The sequence below is a fragment of the Papilio polytes genome, unplaced genomic scaffold (assembly GCF_000836215.1).
Source record: "Papilio polytes unplaced genomic scaffold, Ppol_1.0 DF822733.1, whole genome shotgun sequence".
Lineage (NCBI taxonomy): Eukaryota > Metazoa > Arthropoda > Insecta > Lepidoptera > Papilionidae > Papilio > Papilio polytes.
Window position 1 is genome coordinate 2766705 of NW_013526471.1, and position 9565 is coordinate 2776269.

General features: G+C 35.0%; 1 protein-coding gene across 3 annotated transcripts in view; it reads left to right on the forward strand.

The window, feature by feature from the left end:
* LOC106105790 (phospholipase D3-like) overlaps positions 1-9336 on the forward strand; it is a 31824-nt gene extending 22488 nt beyond the window's left edge. For all 3 annotated transcript variants that reach the window (XM_013286235.1, XM_013286237.1, XM_013286236.1), the window contains exons 9-11: positions 6163-6302; positions 7408-7573; positions 7983-9336. In XM_013286235.1, the coding sequence (XP_013141689.1) occupies positions 6163-6302; positions 7408-7573; positions 7983-8249 (573 nt within the window). In that variant the 3' untranslated portion in view covers positions 8250-9336. The remainder of the gene's footprint in view (positions 1-6162; positions 6303-7407; positions 7574-7982) is intronic.
* Positions 9337-9565: the final 229 nt, after the last annotated feature.

The window sequence follows — 9565 nt, forward strand, 5'->3', positions numbered from 1 at the left end:
AATTAAAATGATACGATTGTATAAATATGCACGTAATTTTGTTTATAGAGGTGTTTAACAGACGTTGCTATAGTTATTTTAACTCTATAGAAACATTCAAACTGCTTTTGAGTACTAAAGATCGTAATTCAAAAGGATAGTGTCCTCGTTCTAATATCTTACGTCAACTGAATTCTTTTAAAGCAAAAAAATAATTGAATCGTTGTTTTTTTAATTAATTATCAGGTGTTGGTTTTTTCGAGATAATGTTTTTAACTTATAAAGGCTGAACGATTGCGAATCCAACTTATAAAATATCGGTCATAAAGTTCGAAGTTTATTGTTGTCATTCTGTGAATAAGGGAAAAAGAAATAAAAAAGGTTCGAAGTAAGTGTGGTTTGCCAAACCGGAAATGGCGTAGTTCCGGCGATTAGGGTTACGTCATCTTTTATAACTGACAGCACTTTGTAACGTCAATATACTTTTATATTTATGATAAAAAACCTATAGTTTGAACTTAACAATACAAAAGACAAAAATGTAATTTTTATTTAACGTTATCCTATTTCAAGTTGACTTTAAGCAGACGTTATTAAATTAACTACACCGTAGTGTTGCAAAGCATAGTCGTTTCCAAGTAACTTAATTTGGTTACTTAAGAGCTTGAACGGACGTTCTCCAGAGACATTAAGAACTCTAAAGAAATTTAGACTATCCACTTTTTGTTGTATACCTTTTCAGTAATTTCAGTAATAGTTTAACTTCCCTTATATTGAACAAGCTTTTGCACGCGACTCTGTCCGCGTTGTATTAAACAGAACCAAAACTGTCTAGTCTATGTGTTCCTCAAGACTATCCATTACATCTATACCAAATGTCATCGAAATTCGATGACCCTTTAAGACTACATTCATCCATCCATCTAAACTTTCGCATTTATAGTGTTACTATAATTATATTGTCTATTGAATTATACATAAGTTGAACTATGTACACTTGCACAAACACCCACCCAGTATCAAAGCACATATTTACCAGATATATTGCATTGTGGTTAGCTGGATAGACCCTGAACTTTGCGAAGTTGCGGCGATAGCGTTTCAAGTTAGCTAAGTTACAGCAAGACGGATTATCAAGAAATAGAACTTTTTTTTTAAAGATTTCAACATATTTACGTTAATCAAGATAGATATGTCAAATATCAGATTTCCACCGATATTTCCTAGTACCCTAAGTTTTTTAGAAAGACAGTAACACGCTATTTTATAAAAACCAAGGTTAATAGATTATGCTTAACATATTTTTATTTCACAGTAAAATATTAGCTCATAAAAAACGCCTATTTTAGTTAATCAATCGTATAGCATAGAGAAATTGCCGCGTCGGCGTTGATATCTAGTCGCCATGTTTCAACGTCGCTTTGAATTAAAACTGTGCCACGTCAGTATTATTCTATTCTAAAGTCGCCTTTAATGACTTTTTAACATGATCAGTGCAAAAGGTTAGCGTGGTATGGACATGTTACGCGACGAGACGATGGGGACATAAACCTGAAAGTGTTAAGAATGAATGTGGATGGCTACAAAGGAAGAGGAAGACCGAAGAAAGTATGGATGGATTGTGTGAAAGAGGATATGCTTAAGAAAGGAGTGAATTCAGATATGACGGCTGAGAGATGTACGGAAGAGTAGCACATACTGTGCCGACCCTCCGTAAGGGATAGGGGCAAGTGGATGATGATGAGTGCGGCACTAAATGTTTACTAACGCTTTACTTAATGCACACTTGTTTTTACAGAAGTAATCCCGTCTAAAGGCTTTAACTTGTCATGTCTCGAAGCCTCCCCGGGGCGGAAACGAATATATAACCGCAAATACCTAATACTCTGAGCCGGGAGTTAGTACTTGTTGAGGACTTACGATACTTAACGTCTAACTTGGCAGAACTTACTGCGCTAACCAAATAACTTATAATCAACTTTACTTGACTTTGGTTTATAAATAGAATTCGGTTTGATTTTGGTTGTTATTTATTTTTAAATGACTTCCCAAAAGAAGAAAATATCACTTAATTTAAAACTTCACAACACTTTCTAATGTAATCGACGAAAAGTTCTTAGTTTGTTCCTAAATGTAAGAAGGATGGATGGATGTTTGTTAGAGTTTGTAGCCTAAACGGCTGAACGGATTTTGATGAAATTTACGATGAGTGTATAGGATACTCTGGAAGAAGACATAAGCACTTGTTTTTTTTAATCACACGCGGAGGAAATAGCGGGCGAAAGCTAGCAATATTATAAATTCGAATATTTAAATGGATGGATTGATGTTTGATAGAATTTATTGCCTAAACGGCTGAACGGATCATAATTAAATTTGTCATAGATGTAAAGTAAACTCTGGAAAAATATAGATTTCTCGCTTTTGTTTTTTTAACTCCACGCGGACGAAGTCACGGACAGAAGATTGTTTAAAATAAAAATACAGTTATATTTACAAATTTCTAATATTATAATAGTGATTACTTGTTACAAATATTAAAGTCAATTATAAAGAAATATTTATGTCATGTAAAATGAAGAAGATGGGCATAAAATACCGATCCAAAGTTTTTGATTTGATTACAAGCTCTAGTGGCATGTCTGAATGATATGTCGAGCTCCGGTTGCCATTTCCAATATCAGAATGTATCAGAAAGCGATCGCAATAAACTCGTAAGTTTTATGCCATATCAAACGCAATATTGCCACTTTGATCAAGTCTGGCAATTGATGTGTCGAAGTAGAGATGTCTTTTATAATTTAGAATAGAATATGAACACTTTATTTTCATACCCTATACTTTATTTGAGGATTTGATTCTTGTTAATATTATAATATTTTGGGAAAACATATGAATTAAGAAAGCAGCCACTGTTTAATATACATATGTCAAGAGATTTTTTGTTGGCTAAATGTTCATAATAAGTATTGAACTATTCGAAAACATAACTCTCAAACGATTTTCTCAATGTCAATTATTTACTTATACTTTGCTGAAAAGTTATTATTTTATTTTTAAACTAAATTTCGCCATTGAATCCGTCTGTAAGCAATGAAAAAAAAAACATAAAGTGAGTAGCCTACGTGTTTTTCCAGACTATCCTCTATATCTATGCCAAATTTCGTCGAGATGAACTCAGCCGTTTAAGCTACAAACTCTAACAAATATCCATCCATCTAAACTTTCGCATTTGTAATGTTAGTAAGTGTAAGATTCTTTGCTGAATATTTTAATTTTATATTTAGATTCGTAAAGGTTCATATACTTAGTTCTTATAAATTCTTAATTTAATATTAATTTGGGTACAGTTATAATTTTTTGGGTTAATCTTTAAAAAACGACCTTGACATTTTGTTCACGTTACAAAAGCGTGCCTATGGTTTAATGTAATTGAACTCTGTTAGTAATTTGGAGTAATTATGTTAGTGTTGTTTTATAAAGTGTTTCATGTTCGTGATTAATTATATAGCTTTATTAGTTTAATCATTTTAATATATTTACAAATACATTACTAGCTGTTGCTTGCGACTTCGCCCGCGAGAGTTAACAAAAAACAATATAAAACAAACCCTTTGTTACACAATGATAACGTAGCTTTTTAATGGTGTTAGAATTTTAGAAATCGACCCAGTAGTTTTAAGTCATTTCAATACAAAAATACAAATACTTCCTCTTTATAATACTAGTATAGATATGGAAACTAGTAGTTGACCATAATCTTATTTTATTTAAGAATATAAATGCGAAAGTTTAGATGGATGGATATTAGAGTTTGTAGCCTAAACTGTTTAACGAATCTTAATGTAATTTGCTATAGATGTGGAGGTTACTTTTAAGAACACAAGGTACTTACTTTTGTGTTTTTTAATTCCACGCGGATGGAGTCGTGTGCAAAAGCTAGTTATACAATAAAGTAAAAAGCTTTTTCATGAACATAAAACTTAATGCCCCTCAAGGGAAGAGAGACCAGTAAAGTTAATATTTGGTACCTAATAGAACTTAACTTTGAACAAAGTCAAATTTCTTTAAAAGTATGTTTTACTAGAACATTTGAGCGTTATGTTCTTTAAACTGTTTAATAAATGTATAAGAAAAATTGTCTACAGATCCCACAAAGTTTAAAAATTGAATACTTATAAAATGATTTATTCCATCGCGTTTTCTTTCCTATTATTTTTATTACTCTGAAATGTTGGATTCGTGAGAAAATCTCATAATAGTTGTAGGGGTGTAAGATTTTCGTGAATTTCCTCGAACATTAACGGAATTAGGTTCAGCGGCAGCTAGTGCTGTTAATTACATTTGGCTGTTTGAAAATACAAGATTTATTACGAATTTCGAAGTTTTTCGTATTATTCTCATGCGAGTAGAATATTTGTAGTGTTTTAAATATACATGTTGAAAACAATTTTGGTAATAAAGTTATTTTTTTTAGATAATATAAGACAATTTAGTTAATGACTAAATAATGAAGCATTTAGGTACTAAAAAAAGACCCCTTCGTCGTCAATCTCCGGTTCGAGAACACTCCCCTGGTTGCCTCAGCCAGTATCGGTATTCTCGGCGTTGACATATCGAGTGACGTTCAGTTTCGCGGTCATCTGGAAGACAAGGCCAAGCTGGCTTCCAAAAAGCTGGGTGTGCTCAGTAGGGCGAAGCAGTATTTCCAGCCGGGCCACCGCCTACTACTTTACAAGGCGCAAGTTCGGCCCCACATGGAGTACTGCTCGCACCTTTGGGCGGGAGCACCCCAATACCAGCTTCTTCCATTTGACCGCATACAACAGAGAGCGACTCGAATCGTCAACGACCGAGCTCTTACCGATCGGCTAGATCCTCTGGCCTTGCGGAGGGACGTCAGTTCCCTCTGCATCTTTTACCGCATTTACCACGGGGAGTGTTCAGAGGAGTTGTTTGGAACGATTCCTGCCGCCGAGTTTCGTCATCGGACGACGCGACAGACCGCCAGGTACCATCCTCACCATCTCGATGGCTGGCATTCCACAACCGTGCGGTTTTCGCGGAACTTTCTGCCCCGCACAGCCGCGTTGTGGAACGGTCTGTCCTCGGCGGTATTTCCAAACCAATACGACTTAGGGTCCTTCAAGAAGCGAGCCTATCATTTCCTCAAAGGCCGGCAACGCATCTGTAGTTCCTCTGGTGTTGCGGATGTCCATGGGCGTCGTTGACCACCTAGGTGTACACGCCGCTCGTTTGCCCCCTTTTTACTATAAAAAAAAAAAAACTTAGTTTCCTTTTAACTGTAATGTATATAGTCTAACTATAAATAAATACAAAGTAAAAAATCTTATTAGATTGAATTTTGCTAAAATATTTGTTTATAAAATAAATGACGGTAGTTTTAATAGCGTGACCTTTGTAGCGATGAGCGCTACGCCGTAGACGCTACGCCGTAGATGCTACGCCAAGTTGTAATGACTAGACGTCTATCAGATAGAAACTTTGCGTAGACTACAAAGGAAATCAACCCAAGCGGTTCTCCGATAGCGAGAGCATGTTTAAAATTATGTGGTTTGTATATTTTGATGCTTTGTACAGAATAATTCTTCTAAATGAGGTTTTTGTTGACAAAATTCTGTTACAGAGAAATAACCTTGGCCTTATTGATAAGAAATTTCCAACTCACTTTTACGACTTTATGGAGATATTTTAAGACAAGTGTATACTTCAAAAAACTTTAACGAAATAACTGTATTCTAACAAATTGCTGAGGAAAACCTTGCAATTATTTATTTGTGTACTTTTCCTATATTTTTATGAATGCGTGCCGTCTCTATTTGTTTGTTTATCGTTCGATCTCGGCTATTATTTTCCAATTTGCCGCGTAAAGTGTCCGACGTCAATGTATCGCGTGTCGTGACTGCCTATTGTCACTTCGATGGTCAATCGATGTCACATTTCCTGCATTTTTAACTGATCCTTGAATAGTTTAACAAAGAACAACGTTTGTAAATGAGTGGCTGGTATCTCATACCACATCTTCTCCTTATCCTTGCACAAGTCGATTTTTAGTAGCACAACTAACAATCAACTAGTGAGAGCAAAAGCGCACTTAGTAATGAAGTAGAATAACTTTGGTAGAATTATGTTATTGTCTAAAAGTAATGTGTGTATTTGCAGAGCTCACCGCCGCCGCTGAGCCCTGCGGGCCGCAGCGCGGACGACGACGCCATCGTGTCCATCATAGAGTCGGCAGAACAGTTCATATACATATCTGTGATGGACTACGCGCCCGCACTCGTATACACGCACAAACTTAAGTAAGATCTTGTAATCATAATAATATTATAAATAGGAAAGTTTGTATGTTTGGACAGATGTTTAGATCTATAACATTTAGAATAGTTAACCATCTTTTTTTAATTCCGCGCGGACAGAGTCGCAGGCGACAACTAGTTAAAGTTAAAAACTTATGTCCATATCAATATTCTCGATGTTTCTTTTTTATTCCGGTCAAAATGAATGTGGGTATTAGGAATACGGTTTTATTAAAATAAAACTTCTGTTTAGTAGTATCTCTCAAATCGTATCGTGATCTATTTCAATCCCAACGCCATCTAGCGACCGACATGTGAAATGTTTTAATTATAGAAAGAAACCGATGATTGGAGAGTGTCATCGGATATTGTCGTAATGTAATTTTTGTCCTGTATGCATTCCACTTTATGTGCGACGTTAAAATTTATATTGGTTAGTGTTAAAGTTTGATGCATTTCCCTCGTCGGCCATTGGCCGCTGCGCCGTCAGCGAGCTTTATGAGGCAAGCGTTGTAAAACTCCAGCGAAATTGCACTCGTAAATATGAACTATATGACACGATTGCGACGAACTATGACCCCTTTTGCCTATTATAAAACCACTGTTACCTAAAGCTTTAACTAAATTATATTCTCTATATTTATCAATTTTTAACTGTTCGCGACTTCGTGTGAAATAAAAAATAGTAAAAATATAGTCTATGTTAATGATAACGTAGTTATTTAGCGGTGTTAGAATTTTTTAATATTGAATGTTCCTCTTTATAATATTGAAATAACTCAAAAAATACTGGGGCGATTTAAAAACATTGACTATTAGAAAGGTTATTTATCTATGAGTAACATAAGCTATATCTTTTGTTTAATTTAACGGGGAATTTCACTAGTTTTTGATAATCAACAGGCTAGTTACTGGCAATGTAACTTTGATAACCTACAATTTTTTTCTTTTTTAATATCATAAATTGTAACCAATAGTGAATTGAACACAGGTTAAGGGGAAAAAAAGAAAATAGAATGTTTTTTTTTTATTCAAAATAGTCTATTATGTAAGGAAGAAAGACTTGTATAAATGCATCATCATGCATTTGGTTAATTATCTTTACAAGGTACTGGCCTAAGATCGACGACGCGGTGCGCGCGGCCGCGCTGGAGCGGCGCGTGCGCGTGCGCTTGCTCATCAGCTGGTGGGCGCACTCGCTGCCCGCGCAGCAGCACTACCTGCGCTCCCTGGCCGCGCTCGCACACGCCTTGCCAGGGGTCGACATACAAGTCGTAAGTATTAATTGTGTGTAAACTGATTTTACTCTTGTGTCTAATTATCCTTGTCTTGATCAGATTTTTTCCATACAACAATACTAGATTGCTAGCTACAGTGTAAACGCTAACTGGCATGCAACTAGCTATCTCAGTATTTGATTTTGTGAGTTAAGTGCACTTAGGTAAAGGGAGGGGTCGTAGCCCCCCCTTGACACTGACATGAAAGGTGTCATTCCCGTCTTGATGCGTGTTTCGCACTTGGCCAGTTGGACAGTTGGCCAGTTGACCTGTTGACAGTCCAATCATTGACCGCTATAAAACAACTGTTCTGACTAAGTGTAAATTGCATAATGCTGTTTTTTACGTACTAAAGTCTACTTCCAGGTTTTCAATGGCAGTGTTTTATTTTCATGATGTATTTCAGAAACGTTTCATAGTACCGTCGACTCCAGATCAGGATAAAATTCCCTTCGCTCGCGTCAACCATAACAAATACATGGTGACTGACCGCAGCGCTCTCATCGGCACCTCCAACTGGTCTGGAGACTACTTTACATCCACAGCCGGAGTCTCCTTCGTCTTCCAGGACCTGGAGGAGGAGCATCTCCGCAATGAGACCAAAGATATAAGGATGCAGCTGCAGGAGGTGTTCGAGAGAGACTGGTCCTCGCCTTACGCGGTGCCTCTCTGAGTTATGTTTTGATAAACCTGCCAATACTTTATTGTAAATTATGTATGAAACTTGGTTTAATTATTTTGTACTTAATTCTACTCTGTAGTGAAAAAGATAATTTTATCGGAATCGCAATATTTAAGGTTTGTGTGTTGGGATTTATTTGGCGACCAAAACGTACACTGTGGGGGAATGTTCTAGAAAAATATCTAGTAACGTCAAGCTCAAAGTTATAATATTTTTTTTTTTGGTTTTTTGTAACTCCAAGGCATTTTATTTGGAAGATGTAATTTTATGTATATTTGCAGTTCTTAATGAAGTTGTACATGTAAATTAGTTTGTATATATGGGTAAAATTTTTTTCTCATAAAAATGTTCATGAACTTTAAAATACTATTTCTGTGAATTTTTAGGAAATCTCATTTTATTCTGTATTACTCTAAATTAAAAGATATATTGTCAAAATATTCTAAATAAAAAATATTTCCATTGGATAAAGTAATTGTTAATGTTACGGTTTACTATAACTATTTCAAAGTCTAGCTAAAAGCAGGCTTTTGTTGTAAATAATTATTTCTAAGGTGTGCCTTCGTTCTGCGAGATTCTGTGAAGCGTGATTTTAACTTCTAAGTAGCTTTTTATATCCTTCTAGTTGTAGTTTTATGTCTACAGTCCATTTTCCTCGTCTTGATCTTTGACTTCTGTTTTCACTGACATAATATGTACAAAAACATCAATTAAAAGATGTTTCTTTACATTTGTTGCAGTGGAATACCATCTTTAGAGTAAAAATCTAGAATAGGAAAACGGACTTTATTAGATATTAATGTAGTTTTAATCCAGTTTTGAGTAGCTTTCAAGTTGTGGTATGTAATATCAAATTAAAAAATCTTTATCTAGATATAGGGAATTATAAATATGTTATAGATTTTTTTTTACATATCGAGTGCCTGCGAGCAAAATATATTTTCACAAAAATATCTGACAAATAAGTTTTAAAGTTTTTCCCGCGAAAACTGACAGCTGAATTTTCTACGTTCAAAGACAATACGGATATTGTAAATCAGTTGGTGTTGCAAGTATAAATAAATCATTCTTTACTTACCTTGTTTTTTTAACTCCTTTGCCCGAAATAAATGAAATCTTAGAAAAACATGTAAAAAACAACAAATGTAAAAAAACCGAGACTTGCTTTCCCTTTAAAAATGAGTTAGATATCATGCAAAACCTAGTAATTTAAGTTAGTGTGTATTATGAAGTCTTAGCAATTACAGTAGTATACCACCTGCTATTTTCCTATTTTTATCTAAACCTAAACAAAGCTCTCGAGAATG